The 25,546-nt window shown below is 36.7% G+C and overlaps 1 protein-coding gene across 1 annotated transcript in view; it reads left to right on the top strand.

Annotated features, from left to right (window-relative positions):
• Nucleotides 1-11,580: 11,580 nt before the first annotated feature.
• ZNF280C (zinc finger protein 280C) overlaps nucleotides 11,581-25,546 on the top strand; it is an 81,516-nt gene continuing 67,550 nt past the window's right edge. The window contains exons 1-4 of the mRNA XM_070605189.1: nucleotides 11,581-11,807; nucleotides 20,400-20,445; nucleotides 20,567-20,613; nucleotides 24,371-24,517. Coding sequence (XP_070461290.1) covers nucleotides 20,583-20,613; nucleotides 24,371-24,517 — 178 coding nt within the window. The 5' untranslated portion in view covers nucleotides 11,581-11,807; nucleotides 20,400-20,445; nucleotides 20,567-20,582. The remainder of the gene's footprint in view (nucleotides 11,808-20,399; nucleotides 20,446-20,566; nucleotides 20,614-24,370; nucleotides 24,518-25,546) is intronic.

Raw genomic sequence — 25,546 nt, 5'->3', positions numbered from 1 at the left:
TACGCTTGAGGGAGAGTTTTATGTTGAACACATTTATATGCTGGGGGGAAAAAGAGACAATGGAAAGAAGTAGAAGAAACTGTGTGGAGGCAGACTCATTCATGGAGCAAATTCCCAAGGAGGTGAGAGGAGGTGGATTCCAAAGCAAGAGATTTGCCTTGAACAGGAAGAGAAACACCTCCTTGAAGAGATGAGGAAATCAGGTGAGCAAGATTTCATTTTAAATATCAGTTAAATCAAGTGATTTTTCATCACTCACTTTGTGAGTGTAGAAGACTGTTTTAAATTCAAAGCAAAAGTATTCAATGTAGGAGAGATTGATCACAGAACATAACTAGCTCCTGTTCTAATCTATGTAAATTTTCATTATCCATCCCGTAGCATACTACATGTACAGTGAATTACAATAAAACAAATGTAATACACTTCAAAAACTGGGGTTTTTTTATACTGGTGCCCTGAAAGCTTTCTTACAAAGACGGCCAATGACATAACAAAGCCAATGTTTAATTCTTTCTCTTAAACTTACTCAACTTCAGCAACATTTATCACAATTGACCTCTAGGGAGAGGCAGGGCATCTTGAAACACTTTTTTAATCTAGGTACCTAAGGCATCACTTTGAAGCCAATTTCTTCATACCTCACTTGCAGCTCTCTCTTAGTGTCCTTTGTCAGAGCTTCCTCCTCTTCCCCACTTTAAATAGATTATCTCAAAGCTCTGTACCCAGTCCTCTCCTCTACTCTTTTACCCTCTCCTCTTGTTTATATAACTGTCTCTGAATAATCTTATCCAGAGCAATGGATATTCAACCTGTTTCTCTCCTGAGCTCTAGGTTAGTATACCTACACTTTAATTCACACTCCACATCCAATTCATTACTAGGTTTTATCAACTCTAACTCCAAATTACATCTTCAATTCAACTATTTCTCATCACCTCCAGATCAATAACCCTACTATACACCACCATTATGTTTTGTCTGGTCTAGTGCGAGAACATCCTAACTGGTAATATGACTCACCTAGACGCAAGTGAGCTAAGATAGGTGAGCACGTGTGAAGAGGAATTTGAAGCCTGCTGTAAGTATGTGTGGTGTTCGCGTTGGGAGGACCATGGTGAGGCGGTCAGCGAGTCTGGGCTGGGACTGTGAGGTTGCTTAAGGACTGTGCACTCTGGGTTTGTGGCTGGCAGAACATCATCAGATGTCCCTCCTATGCACACGCACCACTGATGGACTGTGCAACAGTGGCAAAAGCAAAAAGCAAAACACAACGTGGGAAGAAAAGTCCTCTTCTTCCTGGAGTGTTTCTCCAGTACTTTCTATTGACAAAGTTTAACATTGTGCTCACTGTAAGAAGAAATATTTAAAGAATCTAGTCTGTTATCACAGATCACCCTTCACTGATGGGTGAATTTGGAGCTGAGAGCCAATACATTGATAACTGGCACAACGTATTTCCAAATAATACATAAATCTTAATTAACTTTCTCAAATCACTCTAGTGGAGGACTCATCTTCGTTTCTAGGATTATTCATAAATTATTTGTGGAACTGAAATTCAACTTTAGAATTTACCATTCCCATGTTCCCATTCCTAGTTTAAGCTTATTCTATGAACACCATTAATACAAGGACTAATTAAAAATCCAAGAAAGGACACACCAGCAGTGTCACTGGGTCACTGAGTCCACATTAGCAAATGCTTGGGCAGAGGGCTGAGCATGGACAGCAATGCTTGATGGCTATATTGTAGATTTCTGGCAGATGAATTTAAAAAATAGTTCTTTCAAACTTATCCAAGGGACAAGAATTGCTATACTGGGGCCAGCCCCATGGCCAAGTGGTTAAGTTCATGCACTCCTCCTCCGCGGCCTGGAGTTTCACTGGTTCGGATCTGGGTGCGGACATGGCACTGCTCGTCAGGCCATACTGAGGCGGCGTCCCACATAGCACAACCAGAGGCACTCACAACTAGAATATACAACTATATTCCGGGGGGCTTTGGGGAGAAGAAAAAAAAAGATTGGCAACAGTTGTTAGCTCAGGTGTCAATCTTTAAGGAAAAATAAAAGGATTGCTATACTTTCCTTTGCGCAATCACTTTTTAAGAGCAAAACTAGTCCATTAGCCCAGATCAAGTTGTTACAATAGCTACCTAGCAAAGTGCAAGTCCCTGAGGCTTATGCTAGGAGTAGATAAGATTTCAGAGAAAAATTAGGTCGAGGGGTAAGAATAAAAAGACGTAGAATGAGCTACTCTCTGGAAAAGGCAACCTTGAATGGGTGTCATAGGTACACAAGGGGCATCATAAGTTTCTAGGGTACTTGTGTGTTTTGGCAATACTCGAGTTTGGAATTATTTTTTGTTTTCATTTGAATATACATCTGTAGGAGCTCTCTTCAAAGTAAATACAATACGACTCAGGAGAAGTTGAGAAACTAGTTTTCTTATTCTGCTTTTCTATTCAACTTCTTACTACAACCCCAGTCCATGTTATCAACGGGCCATTCTTTCTCAGTGTGATGTATGGGCTTCCCTCACAATTTCAGTGCCCAAAAGACAGCTTAGGGTGCAGTGATATTTACCTTTTCCATAATCTCCAGTCTGCCTGCTCAGCACCCCCCTCCACTAGTACGGACAACTGACCATTTCTCATTCTTACGTAGAGTACAAGCTCTGAAACCTTCTTCCAGCTAATGGTGTCAGTTAAGCCCCTCCTATACAGAAATAAAACTGTTCACTTGGCTCTTCTTAATAGAGGAAAGCGGGTAATTGAGTTTGAAAGGATTTCTCTGTAGATAATACAAGGTGTAAAGATCTCCGTGAGGCTGTCCAATTAGGTGCTTTGGGTATAAACTCCCAGTAGGCTTCTGACACTGAGGGAGTAGGCACTCAATAAAATCATTGATTGCAGTAATAAATTAAATAAAGCATGAACATGTAAGCATTACCTTATTTGCTTCATTTCTCTAGTCCCACACTTTCAATGCCCTGATATTGCACCTCCCAAAATAGTGCTGGTTCTCAAGTTTGCTCAGGCTCTGTTTTCTAGAGCTGTTATTCTAGAGTTCTGTTTTCTTAGCCCAGGCTAAGATATTTGCTGCAGATACAAAAATGTGAATAATTGTTCTTTGGGAAAACTAAGAATTCTTGGCAATAAAGAGCCTGAAAAGTTGTGATAAAAAATGAGCATTTAAATGCTGATAATATTAACTAGAAAAGGCAAAATGCAAATCTGTGTATGCAATCTAATCTTAATTATGTAAAAATAGAGAGAAAAAAGAGTTGAAGGAAATAAAATTTAACCAATGGTTGCCTCTGGGTGGTGGCATTATGCATTTTTGTCTTTCTTTAAACTTTCCTATACACTCAAAATTTTCTTTATGGGATTTGTATTTCTTTAATAATCAGAAAAAATATATTAAGGAATCAATTTAAAACTCCAAAACAATAGCTTCTTGATATGTGTAACATCAATCAACAAAAAGCATTTTATGTACGTATGTGTATATATATTGTGTATTGATTTGATAGATATAGATATAGACTAAAGGTGAATATTTATTGACCAAATTGAAATGAAATTGACTAAAGGTTTTGAACTTTTCTAAAAGAAATTGCTTGTAAACTTACAAAACATAGAACTCAGTTGGTTATGAATAATTCAACTGTTAGTATTAGGAAATTCATATACTTACTCAATTTTATTGAAAAATATAATACTTTGAAACTACCAAGGCACAGGCATAAAAATAGAAAAAAATAAATACATAAAGCTATATCAGATACTAAAATGGCACAGTAATCAATTTATTTTAATACCAAATATCAATTTGCTATTATTATTTCAGAATAACTTTTAGGTATAGAACTTTTAGGTATAGAACCTTACACATTTTTTCTATTTTTTATTTGGAGATACTTGCAAACTTACATGTAAGTTGCAAGAATAGTACAAAGAATACCTCTATAATCTTTACCCAAATTCACATATTATTAGTAATTTATCCCTTTTCCTTTGTCATTTGATCTATCTATCATCTGTCTACCCATCTATCATGGACTGAATGTTTGCGTCCCCCTAGAACTCATATGTTGAATCCTAAGCCCCAAGAGTCATGGTATTAGGAGATGTAGCCCTTGGGAGGCGAGGAGTTCATGAGGGTGGAGCCTCATGAATGATGTCACTACCGTTATAAGAGAGACTCCAGAGAGCGCTCAGCTTCCTTTCGCCATTTGAGAACACGAAGAGAAGACTGCTGTTTATGAACCAGGAAGCGGGCCCGCCCTAAAGCCGAATCTGCCAGCACCTTGTTCTCAACTTTCTAGGCTCCAGAACTGTGAGAAACAAATGCTTTTTGTTTAAAAAAACCGCCCAGTCTATGGCATTTTTTATAGCAGCCCAAACTGACTAAGACACTATCTATTTACCTGTCAACACACAGGTATACACACACACACACACATATATACATATGCATGTAATATTTTTTCTGAAACATTTGAGAATAAGTTGAGTGTATCATGATGCTTTACCCATAAATACTTCAGTATATACTTCCTTTACCCATGAATACTTCAGTATATAGCCTAAGACTAAGAATATCCTCCTACATAGCCACCATACAGTTACCAACTGCAGTAAATTTGATATTATTATAACAGAATACTCTACCATCTCTAGTCCCATCTGTCAATTAATTCAATAATATCTTTTAAAAATATTTACCCTTCAGTACATGATCTGGTCTAGGATCAGGTATTACATTTAACTTAGTCTCCTTTAATCTGGAACACTCCTATAGCCTTTCCTTATCTTTCATGACAATGACATTTTTTAATAATGCAATCTTTTTTTTATATAGAGCATTCACCATTTTGAGTTTGTCTCATGTTTCTCCTGATTAGATTCGAGTTATACAGATCTGGCGAGAACATATAAGTGCTGTTGAGTTTTTGTGTCCTTGTCAGGGCATCACACTAGGAGGTACAAAATGTCCATCTGTGCCTCATTGATGATATTAATTTTAATTATCTGGTCAAGATTTCCAGTTTTTTTCTTCTTCTCCCCAAAGCCTCCCGGTACATAGTTGTATATTCTAGTTGTAGGTCCCTCTGGTTGTGCTATGTGGGACACAGCCTCAACACAACCTGATGAGTGGTGCCATGTCCACGCCCAGGATCCGAACTGGTGAAACCCTGAGCCGTGGAAGTGAGCATTTGAATTTAACAACTTGGCCACAGGGCCGGCCCCACTATTTTTTTAAGTGTACACTTAAATATCTGTAACTTTCTCCTTACAGCTTGGCAACACTATCTTAAATGTTGTAGTGGGATTCATTATTATTGACTTATGCACTCCCTCACTATCCTCTCGACTGACACATAAAATATAAGAACCGCAGAAGCAAAAGATCATTGCCAGTTTTGTTCACTGATGCAGTATATTCCAAGCACCTGCTCTCAGATCCATATTTACTGAGTGAATGAATCAACAGATAATTATGGTTAATAGAATGTTGGATAACAGAATATTTACTGTAATAAAAATAATTTATGTGGGCTAGCCTGGTGTCACAGCAGTTAAGTTCGCACATTCCACTTCAGCGACCTGGGTTCGCCGGTTCAGATCCTGGTGCAGACCTACGCACCGCTTGGCAAGGCATGCAGTGGCAGGCATCTCACATATAAAGTAGAGGAAGATGGGCACAGATGTTAGCTTAGGGCCAGTCTTCCTCAGCAAAAAATAGTGGGATTGGAGGCAGGTGTTAGCTCATGCCTATTTTCCTCAAAAAAGTAAAGATAAAAACAAAAAAGTACTTTATGGAAGAACATTATTAAAGCATTGCTAATTCAGTACGTCATGATTATAAAATATAAGAACAAGATGAAAAATATATGACCAATAATAATCGTAAATCCTCCCCCCACTTTTGCTAATACATTTAAGGAAAACCATCAGTAGTAAAACTGATGGATTTAGGTTGCATTGCATATTCCCCTTGTCACTCTCTGGAGGCAACATTAGTAGAAATAAAATTACTAAAAAGTGGGGAGTAGAAGGAGATATGAAAGGGAGAGGACATAGGCACATTTAGATTTTTCTCTCCAGCTCTGAGCAATGGATCCATTCTTTCTTTGCATGATTTTGATATGCACACATTGCACTTACCAGGGTTTGGTTTAAAGAGCACCAGTCCGAAACAACATGGTTCAAATTTCAGTTACCACCATATCTGGAAGTGTAAGGGGGTACTATGAACAATTGTATGCTGACAAGTTAGATAACCTGGATGAAATAGACAAATTCCCAGAAAGACTATGGGAAACCAATGCAAGAAGAAATAACAAATCTGAATAGATCTATAACAAGCAAAGAAAATGATTTAGTAATCCAAAATTTCCCACACAGAAAATCCCAGGACCAAATGGACTAACAGTTGAATTCTACCAATCGTTTAAGGAAGAATTAATATTAATCCTTCACAGATGCTTCCAGAAAATAGAAGACAATAGGATGCTTCCTAGTTCATTCTATGAGGCCAGTATTACCCTAATACCAAGACTAGAGAAAGATATCCCAAGAAAAGAAAAAAACAAGAAAAAGAAAAGGAAACCACAGACTAATATCTCTATGAATACAGACTCAAAAATCCTCAATATGACCTAAATATGGAAAGGCATTTTGGTTTTATGGATTAGAAGACTTAATATTGTTAAGATGGCAATACTACTTAAATTGATCTGCAAATTAAGTGCAATTTTATCAAAACTCCGGTTTCACTTTTTCAGAACTTAATGAGTTGACCCTAAAATTTATATGGAAATACAAGAGATTTTAAAGAGCCAAAACAATATTGACAAAGAAGAACAGTTGGAGAATTCACACTTCTTGATTTCAAAACTTCGTACAAAGCTACAGTTATCAGGATGGTGTGCTTCTGGCATAAGGACAAACATATAGATCAATTAAAAAGAATTAGGATCCCAGAAATAAATCTTTGTATTCACAGTCAATCGATTTTTTACAAGAATGCCAAGACCATTCAATGGGGGAAAGAATAGTCTTTTCAGAGAATAGTGCTGGTGCAACTGGATATCCACATGCAAAAGAATGAAGTTGGTCCCCTCTGTCACAGTATATACAAAAATCAACTCAAAATGGATCAAAAACTTAAATGTAAAAGCTAAAACGATAAAACTCTTAGAAGAAAACCATAGGTGAATATTTGTGACTGTAGATTAGGCAATGATTTCTTAGATATGATACCTAAAGCATGAACAACAACAAGCAAAAGGTAAATTGGATTTCATCAAAATTAAACTTTTATGCATCAGAGGACACTATCAAGTAAGTGAAAAGACAATCCACAGAATGGGAAAAAATATTTGCAAACCATATATCTGTAACCACCTAGTATCCAGAATGTGTAAAGAACTCTTACAACTCAACAATAAAAAGATAAACAGCCCAAGTAAAAAGATGAGCAAAGGATTTAAACAGACATTCATGCAGAGAGGATACACAAATGAGCAATAAGCACATGAGAAGATGCTCAACATGCATTAGGGGGATTGCAAATCAAAACCAAAATGAGATGCCACTTTATACCCACTAGGGTGGCTTTACGCCCACTAGGATGGCTATAACCAAAACACCCCCCCAAAAACAAACAAATGAACAAAAAAATGGAAGAAAGCAAGTGTTGGCAAGGTTGTGGAGAAACTGGAATCAAAATAAATCCTAGTGGAAATGAAAAATGATGCAGCCACTGTGGAAAATTTTGACAGTTCATCAAAAAGTTAATTACAGAGTTACCATCTGACCCGGCATTTACACTCTTAAGTATATACCAAGAAAATGGAAGACACATTTTCACAAAGAAATGTGTGTATGAATGTTAATAGCAGCATTATTCATAATAGCCAAAATATGGAGACAATCCAAATGCCCATCTACTGACAAACAGATAAACAGAATGTGGTACATCCATGCAATGGAATATTATTTGGCCATAAAAAGGAATGAAATACATGCTACAACATGGATGATCCTGGAAAACATTATGCTAAGGGAAAGAAGCCAGTCACAAAAGATGACATATAATATGATTCCATTCATATGAAATGTCCAGCACAGGTAAATCTATGGAGACTGAAAGTAGACTAGTGGTAGGTCAGGGCTCATGGGTAGCTGGGGGGTGGGGGTGGGAAGGGGCATGGTAGTTCATGCGTGTAAGATTTCTTTTTGAGGTACCAGAAATATTCTAAAATTGGCTGTGCTGATGGTCATGCGTATCGTGATTACACTAAAAACCATTGAATTGTATACTTTAAATGAGTGAATTGTGTGGTATATGAACTATGTCTCAATAAAGCTATTTTTTAAAAATCTTGTACACCAATGTTCATAGCTGCATCATTTGTAATAGCCAAAAAGTGGAAACAACCCAAATATCCATCAACTGAAGAATGGATAAACAAAAGTGGTTTATCTCTACATAGGAATAATGTGCAGCCATAAAAAAGGAATAAAGAATTGATACATGCTACCACGTGGATGAACCTACCTCAAAAACATTTTGCTGAGTGAAAGAAGCCAGAGACAAGAAGCTACATATTGTATGATTCCATTTATGTGCAATGCCCATAATAAGCAAATCTGTATGACACCAAGTTGATTAAATGTTGCCAGGGGATGTAGGTGGGAGGGAATTGGGAATGGTTATTAAAAGTATAGAGCTTCTTTTTTGGGAGGATGAGAATATTCTGGAATTAAATAGTGGAGATGGTTACACAATATTGTGAATATATTAGGAACCACTGTATCGTACACTTTAAAATGGTGAATTTTTTATGTGAATTTATCTCAAAAAAATTGCCCAAAAGGCTATACAGGAGTAAATCCTTATTTAATGGCAGTCCTGAAAAAAAAAGAACATGTGGCCAGTTAGTCAAGAGAACCAAGAGAGTGGTTATCTAGAAACTTGAGGGGTTTTTTTCCCTCTTTATTTGTGTTGTTATTGTTGCTGTTGAAGCAACATTGGTTTACAACATTATATAAATTTCAGGTGTACACCATTATATCTCAACTTCAGTATAGACTACATCATATTCACCACCAAAAGTCTAGTTGCCATCCGTCACCATTCAAATGTGTCCCTTTACCTCTTTCTCCCTCCCCCCATCCCATTCCCCTCTGGTAACCACCAATCTCTTCTCTGTATTTATGTGTTTTCTTATTGTTGTTGTGTTGTTTTTCTATTTTCCGCATATGAGTGAAATCCTACATTATTTGGCTTTCTCTATCTGACTTATTTCTCTTAGTAGAATACCCTCAAGGTCCATCCATGTTGTCACAAATGGCAAGAGTTCGTATTTTTTATGGCTGAGTAGTATTCCATTGTATATATATAACACATCTTCTTTATCCATTCATCTGTTGATGGGCACTTAGGTTGTTTCCAAGTCTTGGCTATTGTGAATAATGCTGCAATGAACATAGGGGTGCATACATCTTTTCAAATTAGTGTCTTCATGTTCTTTGGATAAATACCCAGAAGTAGAATAGGTGGATCATATGCTAGTTCTATTTTTAATTTTTTGAAGAATCTCCACACTGTTTTCCATAGTGGCTGCACACTTTGGCAGTGGAGAAAGGGTTCCCTTTTCGCCACAACCTCTCCACATGTTACTTGTTACTTCTTGTCTTTTTAATAACAGCCATTCTGACAGACTTGAGGTGACATCTCATTGTGGTTTTGATTTGCATTTCCCTCATAATTAATGATGTGACTATTTTTCCATGTGCCTGTTGGTCATCTGTATATCTTCTTTGGAAAAATGCCTGGTCAGGTCCTCCACCCATTTTTTAATTGGGTTGTTTGGTTTATATTGTTGAGTTGTATGCGTTCCTTATATATTTTGGATATTAACCCCTTATCAGAAATATGATTTGCAGTTATTTTCTCCCAATTGGTAAGTTGCTTTTTTGTTTTATTGAGAGTTTCTTTTGCCATGCAGAAGCCTTTTAGTTTGACGTAGTCTCACTTGTTTATTTTTTCTTTTTCTTTATTTTTTCTTTTGTTTCCCTTGCCTGAGAAGATATATCTTAAAAGATACTGCCAAGACTGATGTCAAAAAGTGTACTGCCTCTGTTTTCTTCTAGGAGTTTTATGGTTTCAGGTTTTACTTTCATGTCTTTAATCCATTTTGAGTTAATTTTTTTTTTTTAAAGATTGGCACCTGGGCTAACAACTGTTACCAATCTTTTTTTTTTCTGCTTTATCTCCCCAAACCCCCCCCCCGTACACAGTTGTATATCTTAGTTGCCGATCCTTCTAGTTGTGGGATGTGGGACGCCACCTCAACGTGGCCTGACGAGCGGTGCCATGTCCACGCCCAGGATCCGAACCCTGGGCCGCCGCAGCAGAGCACGCGAACTTAACCACTTGGCCACGGAGCCGGCCTCTAATTTTTGTATATAGTGTAAGATAGTGGTCTACTTTTAATCCTTTTCACGTGGCTGTCCAGTTTCCCCAGCACTATTTATTGACGAGACTTTCCTTTCTCCATTGCATGTTCTTGGTTTCTTTTTAAAAAATTAGCTGTCCATAAATGTGTGAGTTTGTTTTTGGGCTCTAAATTCTGTTTCACTGATCTGTGTGTTTTTGTGCCAGTACCTTGCTGTTTTGAATACTATAAATTTGTAATATACTTTGGAATCAGGGAGTGTGATGCCCCCAGCTCTGTTCTTTTTTTCTCAGGATTCCTTTTACTATTCAGGGTCTTTTGTTGTTGCATATAAATTTTAGGATTCTTTTTTCTATTTCTGTGAAAAATGTAGTTGGAATTTCTGTAGGGGAGGAGGAGTTTTAAGGATAAAGCTATCAATCACCCAAACAATTTTCCATGTGATGATTCTATTCTCACCAGGATTTCTTTTTAGTATAATCTGGCTTCTCCTGTATATTTCCTTTTCAGAGAAAATTTGCTGATCACAGTCTTCTGATCTTCTTGGCCATTACATTTTTCATGAAAAAAAGGATAAATTGGATTGGGATTTTGGCTTAGTTTATAACTGTTTTCTGGTCATCATGCTGAGGCAGATTGGCCCTCCCCCTCCTAACTTTAGCTCTGGTGTGGAGACTCATGACACCCTAAACACGAAGGAATTTGAGAAAAATTTCATTACTCAAGGGACCCCTGGAAGAGCAGGGGACCAAATAGGTCTGGGAAGGCTTGAGAGAGAGTGCATTGGGACTTTCTAGTCTCTAAGGGGTGGATCTGGGGGAGAATTCCCCTTAATGGGCTGTAGATTTCCAAGTTTTAAATTTCAGCGAGCAGCCTCAGTTTGGGTATTACAAGCCAGGTTGGACAGCAGGCTCGCTGAGATTGGTCTCAGCGTCCGGCCCTCATTTGGGCCCGCGGCCCGTGGCTCACAATCCACGACACACACCAGAGCGGCACTGCCTTCGAGAATGTGTAAGGGCCATGCACATGTCCGTGCCCGCCCTTCCTCGTCGGTTAGAAAAGAAACCCGGATGTGCGGGGAGGAGGGCGGGGGGGGGGGGAGGAGGGGGGGGAGGAGGGCGGGGGGGGGGGAGGAGCTGGTGTCTACCCATGAGGCAGTGCGCGTAGTTACATACTTCTGTCCTCGTCTGAGGCGCTCATTCCTCGCTGGGAGTCGCTGAGGCCGCTGCTGTTGCTGTGGCCGCCGCCTAGTGTTTTCGCGCTCCTCCCTTTCCTCCTCCTCTTTCTCCTCCTTCTCTGAGTCCCAGTCAGGCCGACCTTCTCTGCTCTGGGTAAGTGTCCCCCGCCCCCGCTTGCGCCGCACTGAGGCAGCCAGAGGCTCTCCCGCGCTGCCGTGCCGGCCTTGCTCTGAGGATGGCAGGTTGAGGGTCTGGATGCCGGCGTGTGGCGCCCGGATCGCCCAGAGCGAGGGGGAGGGGACGGGCTTGGCAGAGCGGTGGCGGGTGGGCCACCATCTTGCGCCAGCCCCGGCGGGGGAGGGATCTCAGAAAGGTAGCAGCTTGGCGGCAGGGTTTGGCGGCCCGCTCAGGCCGTGGCCGCGCGGGCCGCCACAGCCTCCACCTCACTTCACGGGGCCTGCGGGTCTGTCTGTCCCCAGGCTGGTTTTGGCTTTTCTTTCTGGAGGCAACTCCCTTTGGTCTTTTGTATATTTGATGCCCGATGTTTGGCGAGACCCGCCCACCCCTAATTCTCTTCAGTCATAGGAAAAGAGACCAGAGAAGGTTCCGAACTTTCTGGTTTTAGGGCCCCTTGGGCCTCTCCTTTCTGCCCAAATTCCCCCACCCAGGTTACTGGTCATTTAATGCTAAAACCCTTGTTCTTGCCAAAGGGGCTTCGCTCCTCCGTCAGAGAAATCGTGTTCCATTCCGTTATTGTCTAGAGGAGAAGAGCCCTGAGGAGAAACGTGGAGTTAAGATAATTTTCTAACAATGAGCTTTGCAGGTTTTACTTGATGAGAAAATTATCTCATTCTGAGCTGTTATCCTTCTCTAGACACAGAGGGAATTCCTTTTAACTTATCTCAAGTTTTAATGCTTTTTAAAAGGAGAAATCAGATAAGAAAATGTCAAGTGAGCCAGCTTCTGCAAGCACAGGAGATCTTCATTCAGGGGATTCTCTTTGTTTGCAAAGATTTTTTAGATTTTTTTTAAAAAATCTGTGAACTTAAATTTTGCCTTTATTGTTTTCAGGTTTGGACTGTGAGTTTTGGTGTCTTTTAGTGCCTCAAACATAAAATTGAAACCAAGAAATGAGTTTTAAACTACAAAAGTCTCCTCTTAGCATTTGTGAGATGTTCTGCTTTGGGAGTTACTATGAAAACTCTGTCTCCTTAAGCAGAAACTTTACTGAGCCTATGGAGGCATTGATTTGCTTATAAAATTAAGTTAGGTTTATGTGCTCTTGATGTTTTAACATCAGTACAAATTCCACTATAATTGTAACTTGCACTTGTATATTTCATTGATATCACTCCTTTTGAAGTGGGCTCTGAGATGTTTATAGAACATTTTAGAGGGTGAGGAAACAGCCTCAAGAAGACTTTACCGAGGTCACGTGAGTAGGAAGTGATAGAACCAGTTCTTAAACCTAGGTCTTCTGATGCCTCACTCAATGCTCAATTCACTATATTATGCCCCACGTTTTATGGGAGTGAGGTAGTGAAGGAGAATAAGCAAGGAGGATCATCGAAAAAATATAAGAAATAATTTTTCAGTTCCCCTTTCCTTTATATTTTTATTTTTAAGACTCCATATCTTTCCAACTTTTTAGTATGTAAATAATACTGTTTTTATTTACAAGCACATTGAAAAGTTGAAGAATAGCCCATTGAAAAAAGTTCTGATGTTGAAGAGCAACAAATTTCAGCTTCTCCTATTCGACCCATTTTCCCCAGTTTTCTAGTCCAATCTTTTTTCTTCAGCCTAGTATTTTACTACTCAGTGTGAGCTTTTTTAGTAGAAGTGAAGAGTAAGGGGAAAGGGTTATATAATTCTGTACCTCCTTTCTTGATTCAAAAGGACGTTTAGAACCATACCAAAATTTTTTATTGCTGTTGTTATACTAATTGGACAGGGAAAATACCAAATGAAGCTCAATATTTGTAAATAGAAAGTAATCCATAATTTCAGTGACAGGATATTGAAAATTTATATCAAAAACATTTTGTTATTCTAAAAGTAACTTCTTAGGGCTCAGAAATATTTGACATATTCACTGATTCAATATATAGTCCTGAATATTTTTTTCTGTCTTCCTGCTTCAGAGAGGGACTTAAAAATGTTTGGTTTTCAGTCAGGTTGCTTCAAATAACAACTCAGGAAGACTTGGTTTATTCAGTAATTTGTATCAAAAATGGATATCTAGACTTTTTTGATTCATTCTCTGCAAAGCAGTTTTCTTTTAAGGAGTGTTTTTATTAACTTTCAGTATGTCAAGAAAAATAGTCATCACTATGGACCTTCTGGGTCCAATGGACCATTTTTATTTATTTTAACTCATTTTTTAAATAATTTACACAAGAATAAAGAAATAGTGGAACCAACTTAATTAGATATTTGATAAGAACTTAGACATGGTGTGCTTCTTTGTACAGTCCCTCAATATCTGGGGGGATTGGTTCCAGGACCCCTATGGATACCCAAATCAGCGATGTTCAAGTATATACTTAGAAAAACAAATAAACAAAAATTTTGGATGCCAGTAGAAGAATCCATCTGTCTTTTATTAAGATAGATATTAAAGACATTTGCAAAAATGTATATCAGTGCCATTTTTCTCATGAAATTTTTTGTTTTAGAAAATGTTTTCATTAAAAACATATGAACATGCAATGGGCTTATTAATAATATTACTTTAAATAAATTAATGCATATTTAATTTTTTCTCAGTTTCAATATCTAACATGGTAAGTGTCAATAGATATAATCCACGTGAATGAAATCTCGTTGGGATTCTCAATAAGTTTTAAGAATAAAAAGAGATCCTGAGACCAAAATATTTGAGAACTACTGATCTGGTGTACTTTATTTGTGGCAACATTTTAACAATTCTTTACATGAATTAGAATTTTAGTACTTATATTCATCAACTTATAGTATGAATTCCAGTAAAGAAGGAAAAGTTGAGCAAAATAATGCAAATTCCCACTCAGTTATTCAGCCCCTATGTCCAGTGTTCCCATCATTGTGCTCCACTTCTTTACATGATATTTCCCTGGTGGATAAGTTTTACTCCTATAAAATGTGAGTTAATTAATAATATGTCCTACGTTACTTTAGAAATTAGTGATTATAGAATATCTTATAAAACTTAAATAAAATATTTATTATATAGTTTGGCTTTGGATGGTCAATTATACATTAGTCTTGTCTCCAGGTTATGTGTTTTACATATGAATTACAACAAAAGCAAATTTGTAAAGATAAAATCTTTTCCCTGAATATAATATTAAAAATACTTTGTAGAAAGTAAATTTCATTATAGTGTCCCATCCCAAAAGCTAACATAAAAGAAAATGTTTTAAAATATAGGCAATCTTTGCAAAGTGTTATGTTAATAAATTTTAAATCTCAGTGTCACGTAGCTATTTTCCACAAATAGATGAAGTACGAAAATCAACAGAGACAAAAGTTGAAAACCTGAAAAAAAATAAGGGGAGAATAGTAAAATCAGCAAAGAAATGTCTTCTCAAAATGTACCTGGACTTAATGTGTTCAAGCTTTCAAAAACATAATAATTTCCACAATATAAAAATTTCTTGGACAAAGAAAAGATGGTGAACCTATGTTTTTCTTCTAAATTATGTGATTTGTTCCCAAAATCTGGTTTGAGAGTTTGAATTGTTTAGGTGCCAGTGAAATTGTCTAAGGAACCAAAGCATAATCCAGTGTTTCTTGGATTTGAGTACTGTACAAGTTAATTCTTGTTATAATAAAAACATTTTCACAGACTTTCTTCTACTTAAAATGTATAAAATATGCTTAGAGCTCTTACACAAACATAAAACAAAATAATCAAATAAAACTACAAAATCAACACTATTTGAATCAACTTTAATACAGTGAATGAATAATATATTTTGATGAAACAAAGTCACTGCCTACTTTTTTTGAGTTTTTCATACCTATCTAAACAAGACTTTTCACAGCAAGACCTATCATAGCAAGATTTTTCTATTTGAACCTTTTCAATACCTTCATTTCTGTAGCTAACTGTATCATCATTTGTCCTTCATTTAGGCAAATGCACCACTTAGGTATTCTCTCCTTCTGTTCTTTTATTATTAGCCAGCAGCCATAAAAGTGATAGTACTTGATGACAACGTAGTAGTAAATACAGACAAAAGTATGAGTCCTGATATGATCCAGTAATTCCACTTCTGGATATTTATCCGAAGGAAATAGAAACACTCACCCGAAAAGATATCTGCACCCCATATTCATTGCAGCATTTTTTACAATAGCCAAGACATGGAAACAATCTAAATGTCCATCGTTGGGTGAATGAATAAAGAAAATGTGGTGTATGTATATAATGGAATGTTCAGCTATAAAAAAAGAAGGAAATCCTGCCATTTGCGACAATATGGATGGACCTTGAGGGCATTGTGCTAAAAGATAAATACCGTATGACCTCACTTATATGTGGAATCTAAAATAAAAAACAAAACTGAACCCAGATACAGAGAACAGATTGGTGGTTGCCAGAGGTAAGGGGTGGGAGGATTGGGTGCAGGTGGTCCAAAGGTACAAACTTCCAGTTATAAAATAAAGTCCTGGGGATGTAATGTACAGCATGATGACTATAATTGGAAAGTTGTTAAGAGAGTAGATCTTAAAAGTTCTCCTCACAAGAAAAAAAGATTGTAACTATGTGTGGTGAGGGATGTTAACTAGACTTATTGTGGTGATCATTTGATATATAGAATCGTTATATTGTACATGTGAAACTAACATAATGTTATATGTCAATTATTTCTCAATTTAAAAAAACATGAGTACTGAAATTAGGTGACCGAGCTTTGTTATAAGGTGGTCATCCAGAAGATCCCCAGAGTATGCTTATATTAACTTTTTAGATAGACAGCAAAACACTATATTGTTTTAGAGCTCTCTTGCACTGTCTGGAATATATCTATTTTCCCCAGAGGTCTGTTAGTTTGAAAAATGTTGGGATAATCCATTGGTAAGTGTACTATTACTCTTGAATGCAAGTACCAGAAACGTAGCTCAAAGTAGATTAAACCAGAAATGAACAATTACCTCTCTCTTAACTGAAAAGTCTTAGTAGTTAATTTGCTTCAAGCATAACTAGCTTCAGGTGTTTAAATGGTATCAGAACTTGACCATCTCCACACCCTACCCTCTTTTTATCTACCCTAGAATCTCATGGCTTTGCTATTCTCTTTGTTGACTTTTTTTTAGGCAGTCTTTCTCCACATAGTAACTCCATCACTTCCAGGCTTATATCTTACCAGCTTATTATTTTCTTACCAGTTTTATCGAGATGTAATTCACATAACATACAGTTTATCCATTTCAGTGTACAGTTCAAGGATTTTAATATATTCATAGTGTTGTGCAACCATCACCAGAGTCAGTTTTAGAACATTTTCATCACTGCTAAAAAGAAACTCCATATCCATTAGGACCTGTTTCTCCCAACCCTCCTAGCCCTAAGCAACCACTACTCTACTTTCTGTCTTTATGGATTTGGCATTTCTGGACATTTCATATAAATAAAATTATGCAGTACGTGGTCTTCATGACTGGCTTCTTTCACATAGTATAATGTTCTCAAGTTCCATCTATGTTGTAGTATGTATCAGTTCTTCATTCCTTTATTTGACTGCATATTATTCTATTGTATAGGTATGTCACATTTTGTTTATCCATTCATCATTGGGGAATAGAGTTGTTTCCACTTTTTGGCTATTATCAATAATGCTGCTATGAATATTCATGCACGAGTTTTTGTTGGACGTATGTTTTCAATTCTCTCTGACTAGGAGTGGAATTGCTGGGTCATGTGGTAACTGTGTTTAACTTTGTGAGGAGCTGCCAAAGTGTTTGCCACAGTGTCTGCACCATTTCATATTCCCACCAGCAGTGTATGAGGGTTCCAATTTCTCCATATCCTTGCCAACACTTGTTATTGTCTTTTTTATTACAATCATCCTACTGGAAGTGAAATGGTATCCACTAGTTTTTAAAATATTTCCTCTTGTGGTAAAATACATGTAATATACAATTTACCATTTTAACAATTTTAATCCGTTAATGTTTTTAAAAAATTTTATAGAATGTGTTCTTAAAAGATAGTCTGAAACCAAAAAATATCTAAATAGTAATTGTAATTATTTATACAGGCAGTCTCCAAAAATTGAAAGAGTTGTGTTCCAAGAAGTCTTTTATTAGTCAGTTACTTGGAATTCATTTTCCCCCATAGGAACAGTGTATTCAACATGGGCATAGTATCTCTACCTAAGGCAATAGCTGAAGTAGAGAGTTCTTTTCTCTTCTGCCTATTTTGGTGCCAACTCTGAGTTGCAGAACCTAGAGACACTCTGGAGTTGCTATTATAGGAGCTCTAAGGTCCTCACTGCATGTTTTGCTGGCTAGTTCCTTTCTCTGACAGATGACTCAGTCTAGCATAGAATGCCTTGCTTTGCCACCAAAACTCTGAAGTGATGACTTGAGAGTTTTTTGTGGTGATAGTTTAGAAGGACTTGACTACCTTATTGAATAGCACAGCTTTAGACCGACCTTATGGTTCTAATGGCATCTGAGGATTTCTGACTTTTTTAGAGTTTATGAATGTACCATCTGAGGCCTGCTATGGGCCTCAGAAGTCATCTCTGTAGTCATAGGCAGTGGATTTGACTTGTTTATATAGACTACTTGTACTTTTAGTACTAATTTTAGGATATTTGTGCCAATAAATATTTTATATGATCTTTTAATAAATGTGCCCTATATGAGTCTCATAGGCTGTGCAGTTGTGAGCCTTGAAAACTTTTCTGTATTCTTTTTTTTTTTATTAATGTTATGATAGATTACAACCTTGTGAGATTTCAGTTCTACATTATTGTTAGTCATGTTGTGGGTACACCACTTCCCCCTTTGTGCCCTCCCCCCTTTTCTGTATTCTTGGTAGCAGTAGGTCCTTAAGGCTGAGCAAGAATTGACATGTGTTTATTTGCTTGACTTTTTGGTGCCAACTCTGAGTTGCAGAACGTAGAGACTGCACTCCCTTATTTCTAGTTTGGGGACAAGCAATAACTATTCAAATAATTGAGTTAAACAGATTCGAATAGTTAAACCTCAGAACTAGGGAAATTTACTTAAGTACAGAATTCACTAGAGATTCTTGTAATAGTAATTCAAACATTTATACCATTAACTTCTGGAGTTAAAGTAGTTTTTTTCCATTGGTCTAAGTCAATCTAAATAATTTGGAATTGGGAAAAGCAGGAAAGCTTGCTTTTGCCAGTCTGAGGATAAAGGCAAACGTGAAGACTCAGTTAGTTCTGTTTATCCTTATACTTCAGGTTTCTGATGTCTGATTTTTTTACTTTTTTTTTGAATAATTGAAATAGCTTTTTTTAAGGCACAATTATTTGTATGTAAAAAATTGGTCTATGCATGAGAATTCAGAATACAAATCCTGTCTTAAAGAAAGCAATTCAAAGGATTTTTTGATAGTGTTTAATATAACAGCTTTTTTGAAAGTCCAAGGAACCATAGGCATATTAGATTATAAACTTCTGAAAGCAAAGTCTATAATTTGTTCATCCTAATTTTTTCCCTAGAACTGAGCACATTAATTACCTTGAGCATAGGGGCAATGAGTAATTATTTTTTAATGAATTAATCTATGATGAAATTTGTCCAACTAATTTTCTGTTCCTTTCGGTTAGCATTAAGAAACCAAAAAAGTGGGGCCGGCCCGGTGGCGCAGCGGTTAAGTTCGCACGTTCCGCTTCTCGGCGGCCCGGGGTTCGCTGGTTCGGATCCCGGGTGCGGACATGGCACTGCTTGGCAGCCATGCTGTGGTAGGCGTCCCACGTATAAACTAGAGGAAGATGGGCACGGATGTTAGCTCAGAGCCAGGCTTCCTCAGCAAAAAGAGGAGGACTGGCAGTAGTTAGCTGAGGGCTAATCTTCCTCCAAAAAAAAAAAAAAAACCAAAAACAAAAAAAGTACAAACAAAAAATTGTTTTGAACATGTTTTCTTTTAATAATTTTATCTATTTTTGAAATGTGAAGAATAAGTAACAGTTAAAGATTAATGTCACTTAGCATTTCAAAATTCAGATTTACTAAAACATATATTACAGGGTGATTATTCATTTTTACAAAAAGATGCGTTTCAAAAATTGTTTGTGATTTGGGGGCCATCCAGGTGGCGCAGCAGTTAAGTTCTCACATTCCGCTTCTGCAGCCCGGAGTTCACCGGTTCAGATCCCGGGTGAACCTACACACCACTTGTCAAGCCATGCTGTGGCAGGCATCCTGCATATAAAGTAGAGAAAGATGGGCACGGATGTTAGCTCAGGGCCAGTCTTCCTCAGCAAAAAGAGGAGGATTGGCGGCACATGTTAGCTCAGCGCTAATCTTCCTCAAAAAAAATTGTAATTTAATAATTCATTAGATTTCTTCAAGTAATAAATGCTTAATACATTCAGCATTTTATTTAATAAATTTGAATTCATTCAGGAATGAATCAGTTATGGAAAGTGAATAGCATGTGTATATCAAATATATCAAATTCAAAAGGTAAGGTTTCTGTAGGAGAAAAAGATTAAATGTGTGTACATTTAATTTAACAAATCCACCCTGATAGTAGATATCCTTCTTTTATAGGGAAGAAAACTAAGACTTAACTTGCTACCTTTTCTGGAGTCACATGGTGAGTTTGCTGGAGATTGAAATTAGACCCAAAGATTCTGAATCCCAAGTTTCATGTTTCAATATTTGCTGTTACTTAAAGTGACTCATAAAATTGATTGATGTCATGTGTCGGTGCTTAGGTGACTCTGCAACTTGATGGACGACGACAACCCTTTTCAGCCAAAAAGTAAGTATTGCTCCTGCAAGTGATACTAGTATGCGTGGCTTCTGTACTGATAATCTTGCTTCGTGAGAAAAGGTGATAGCGATGGAGGTGGGCACATTTTTTTAAAAAAATAAAAACACTTAAATTTGTTAAAGTAATGCATACTCATAGTAAAAAAAGAACGATATACAGTAAAAATGTCAGTAAAGTAGAAATGAACTGTTTCCTCCTCATCTCTAGAGATAAGTAGCATTATCTGTTTGGCATACGTAGTCACAAACTTTTTTATATGCATAGACAAAAACTAAATTATTTCCAGATAAGAGCATACTGTAAATACTATTATGTGCCTTTAAAAAATTTTTACTCAACAGTTTATCTTGAATATATTGACAGTGGCAGTACCCAGTTAAAACGAATAAGGAAGATCTGTGTGTCAGCATGGTATCAAAACCACGGTATCAATATAGATTTAAATGATTTTTTAATTATCAGTATATGTGGCATTTCCTCATTTTTTAAAAGTTTGACATTGCTTGACTTTGCCTAGTTTCTTAGCCCATAGATTATCACATGTTAAGTGCCTACTGCATATTCAGTAGACTACTATGTGCAGGAGAAAACACAAAGAAAGAAGAAAATACATTCTTCACTCTCGAGCTTACTTTGAAGTTATTAGACATGTACAGTTAAGACACATTAAGAAATAGTGAGCAGTTTGAGATCATATAAGTAAGTCTTGAATTGCTTGGCATAGACTGTCACTGTAGTAAGAGAAAAGAAGAACAAGATTTCATGGTTTACTCAAAGTTATAATTGAACCAAGAGTTGGGAAGAGGCAGGGAATTCATATTTTCTTGAATATCTGCTTGAAGTTAGGTACTTTAGATGGGATTTTCCTGAATCTGCATTACCACTATGATTAGGTAGATATTGTAGCCATATTAGAGGTGAGGAAACATTCAAGTAATTTCTCGTTACTTGATTAGAAATGGTGCAACGAAGATTTGAACTATTCAATTTCATGTCCAGTCCATACTCTTTCTCCTACGCTCAAATAATGTGGACAGAAAAGAAAGGGGTCAGTTCATAAAATTAGTTACATTTGGGAAGGTGGGAAGGTTTTTTGTTTTGTTTTGATTTGTTTTATGGTAAGTGGACTACAAAACATTAAACAACGTTATGCCAAGAAATGGTTTTGGCGTACCTGTATAAAAGGGGAAAATAAATTAAAAGTTTTTAAATGAATAGCACCAATTTGTTAAGTTGTTTCTTTTGTATGCCATCCCCAAATCATTGTTTTAACATAGTACTTTTTAATTTTGAGTAAAAAGTAGAAATGACATTATTTTAATCTAGTAAAATTACCTTTAGAAATCACTGCATTTAAAAGATAAAGATATCATTGTCTACAAATAAAAAGAAACCATTGTCTAAGCCAGAACCCTGGAGTTATGATTTTGTTTTGATTATTTTTTTAGTTCCTCCATCCACGTCTCACTCCCTATATCCAGCACCGCTTGTGCGCATCCCCACTGCTGTTAATTTAGATGCTCCCTTAACACATTTTTTTAACCAGAACCATCCATACATAGTTTTAAAAAGACGAATAGTTTGAAAGTTATAAGTTGCACAACCACAGTTTCTTGAAGGGTGAGAGAGCTGTGTATGCACATGGGTGTGCATGTGTTTTGGGGCTATGTACTCCCTATTTTTTCAAGATATCCACTTTCTTTAGTTTAGCTATTTTTGTAATAATAATTTCCATATTTCCAAATTTTTAAGACACATACACATACTGCTATCTCTTGAATCATCAATTTTTGCCATTATCTAATGATTTTTCTATCAAGGAATATGAGGGTTTTAGTTTCCTTACCCTTACCCCTCCCTCCAAGCATCTCCCAATGTAGTTATATCTCAATTTTTGGTTACATCATATTTTTTAATGATGTTTATTGTGATGACCATAATAAATATTGTTCACTGATGAGCACAGTACTATGGAATTAATATGTTGTGGATACAGCTCCTGTTTTCTCTTTTTTTTATATATCCAACAATTTAAATTTTTCATCCTTAAAAACTTGCTAAATTTTATTAAAATCTATAGCCAAGATTTCTCACACGCTTCTGTAGCCCTCTTAACTCAATTTTCTACACAATGAAACTTGCCAGGTAGTCTAACAACTTAATTTTTAATCTTCTGTGTGTTTGTGCGTGGTCTCCTGGAGACATTCCTCCTAAGTGTAATGTTCTGCTCTATTCTGGCTTGGTGCTCTCTAGACCTGTTGAACAGCTACTGTCCTGGGATTTGCCTGTGTCTTCGTATTGTGTTGAATGTCATGTTTTCTGCATCTTGAGTCTTCCTCCTTCTTAAGTCTCATTTTTTGGTGGGTTCTTCCTGAGAAAGAAAGGGTGAATGGGAGGTAACTTTTGTGTGATGTTGCTGGTCTTTTATTCTTGATGAAAGAATATGTGCCTCATGCTTGACAAAAATCTTGTCTGGGTATAGAATTCTAAGTCGAAAATTATTTTTTTACTAAGACTTTTGAAAGCACTTTTCTACCTTTCTTCCCCCCCACCCCGTCTCTCTTCTGTCTCTCTCACTCTCTCAGATTTTATCTCTTGTGTTCTAAAATTTCATGATATGTCCCTCTACTCTAGATTTTTCCCTTGATCATTGTGCTGGGTGCTGGTGGGCCCTTTCAATCTGGAGATTTATGTTCTTTAGAACTGGGAATTTTTCTTGTATTTTTTCTTTGATTTCATCTCTCCTTTTTCTCTATTCTTTTTCTGGAAATTTTATTAAGTGACATACCTTTGAAATTGATTTTCTAACAATTTTGTTTTCTCTATTTAGTATATATATATATTTGTCTTTTAGTTCCACTTATGGGACATTTATTCAACTTTGGCATTTGGGGTTTTTTGAATTTTGGCTTATTTTTAATCTTTTTGTTTTCTGAATGTTACTTTTTATAACATTCTTGTCTTATCTCATTAAAAATGCTAACTACATTCTTTCTACTATTTTCTCCTGCCCCCTGTATTGTCTCTATTTTCTTTAAGATTTTTTAATCTGTTTTATTGCTTTAGTCTTTCACGTTGGAGGTTTTAATCTTTCTGGTGCTCATTGCTTGTCCATCCATGTTTAAGAACAAGGCACTAAAATGCTTCCTAGGAGCTCTGTGTGCTTGGTCAGCACTTACAGGCTGGTGGTATTCACAGTATGTTCTTTGCTCCGTTTCTTCAGGTGAGAAATGTCTAATCTGCCCTGGGATGGAATAAGTCTCAATTCCCCTCTGTTCACTCTGGCACCTCATCCCTGCTGTGCTCTGTGCCTGACATCCCTGAATCGGGTTCAGTTTTTCCAGTATATCTCCCACCTATTGTCTCTTATTCTTAGTTTATCACCTTTTTGTTAATATAGAAGTTTGTGGGGGGTTTTCAGATAATAGTTAGGTACGATCCTTTTCATAGATATATTCTAGTCATGGCACTGAAACTCACTTTGATTGGATTTGATTGTTCCTATAACATATTGGCTACTGTAAATAACTACTGTTATCCATTATCTAGCTAGCTAGCTTAATTTTGCTAATTTAGATCTTAGAGATTGAGTTCTGAGTTTCTTACTTTTGCTGTCGTGTATTGAGTATAAATATCAATTCAGTAATCGCTATTAGCATTATTAAAGTACATCTTAAATCATACTATGTATTGAAAAAATGTATTTTGAAGAAATAAGATTTTCTTCTCTCATTTTGAAAATTAGCTAATTCAAAAATGGCAGAACTCTTTATGGAATGTGAAGAAGAAGAGCTAGAACCATGGCAGAAGAAAGTGGAAGAAATTCAAGATGAAGATGATGATGAGCTGATCTTTGTTGGAGAGATATCAAGATCAAAACCAGCCATTTCAAGTAATCACTTACTTTCATTAAAGTTTTAGAAGACATTATGTCTAATGGAAAAACCTGTGGGCTGTCTTATATGTCCTTACTCTGTAAGGAGTTGGAGGTGAGAGGGAGCATAGAGGTCAGTAAGAATTTGTGAGAATCCAAGGGAGGAGGTGGTTGGGGACTTGAGTAAGGAGGTGAGATGTTAAAATATGTTATGAGAGAAAAGGAAAATGGTAACTAAGTTAACTAAAGGTTGAGATTAACCAACGACGTTATAGGCCTTCTGAGATTCTAAATCGTATTTTTTTAGTGGAGCCAAGTACCCTATTTACCTTTTTATTTGTTAATTTTTCTTTTTCTCTCTTAAGCCAAATGTACCTAGAAAAGGAAGCATTTGGAATGCTTTGCTTAAAATATCAGAATACTAAATAAGTTTGTGTTAACCTCTGATGGGGATTCTCACATCCAGGCAACCACCTCATCACAGTGTCATCTTGATTCATGGCTACAAAATGTACAGGTGCTGCGTGACTGTACAATCTCTTGTCTGTGTCCTAACACAGGCTGTAGTTCTGGCCACACCCATCTTCCATCAACTCCTGACTATATTCATGAAGGACAGAGAGCCTGGTCTTTAGCCACTGTACTTGGATGACGCAGGCAATCAGCACACTTAATCCTCGTGGCTTTCTAGCAGATGTGTCCAGTACCTTTGTGGATTGTTAGATTTCTGTTAGAGTAGTTAGACTTGATGGTGTTATAACGTTAAAGTGAAGATATTGATGATACCTGTTAAAATGTCCAATCAAAAATATGTAAAGTGCAAAGGAAGAACATACTGAGTTTCACTATGTTGAGAGAAAGAAGAAACAGGTTCTTTTCCATTATATTTGCCTTTTTTTAAGCCAGGAGAATTTACCAAAGAATGTAGCCAGCATACCAATGTTTTCTTACTTACCATGGCAGGGCATAATAGTGTGGTTATGAGATGCATTTTTAATTTTCTGAAAGCCTAGTTCTTGCTTCTCTTGGAGCTAATCTTGGAAGAGC

Source organism: Equus przewalskii, chromosome X (genome assembly GCF_037783145.1).
Source record: "Equus przewalskii isolate Varuska chromosome X, EquPr2, whole genome shotgun sequence".
Classification (NCBI taxonomy): domain Eukaryota; kingdom Metazoa; phylum Chordata; class Mammalia; order Perissodactyla; family Equidae; genus Equus; species Equus przewalskii.
The sequence above is the reverse complement of the archived record's forward strand: the minus strand, read 5'-3'. Positions and strand labels throughout refer to the sequence as shown.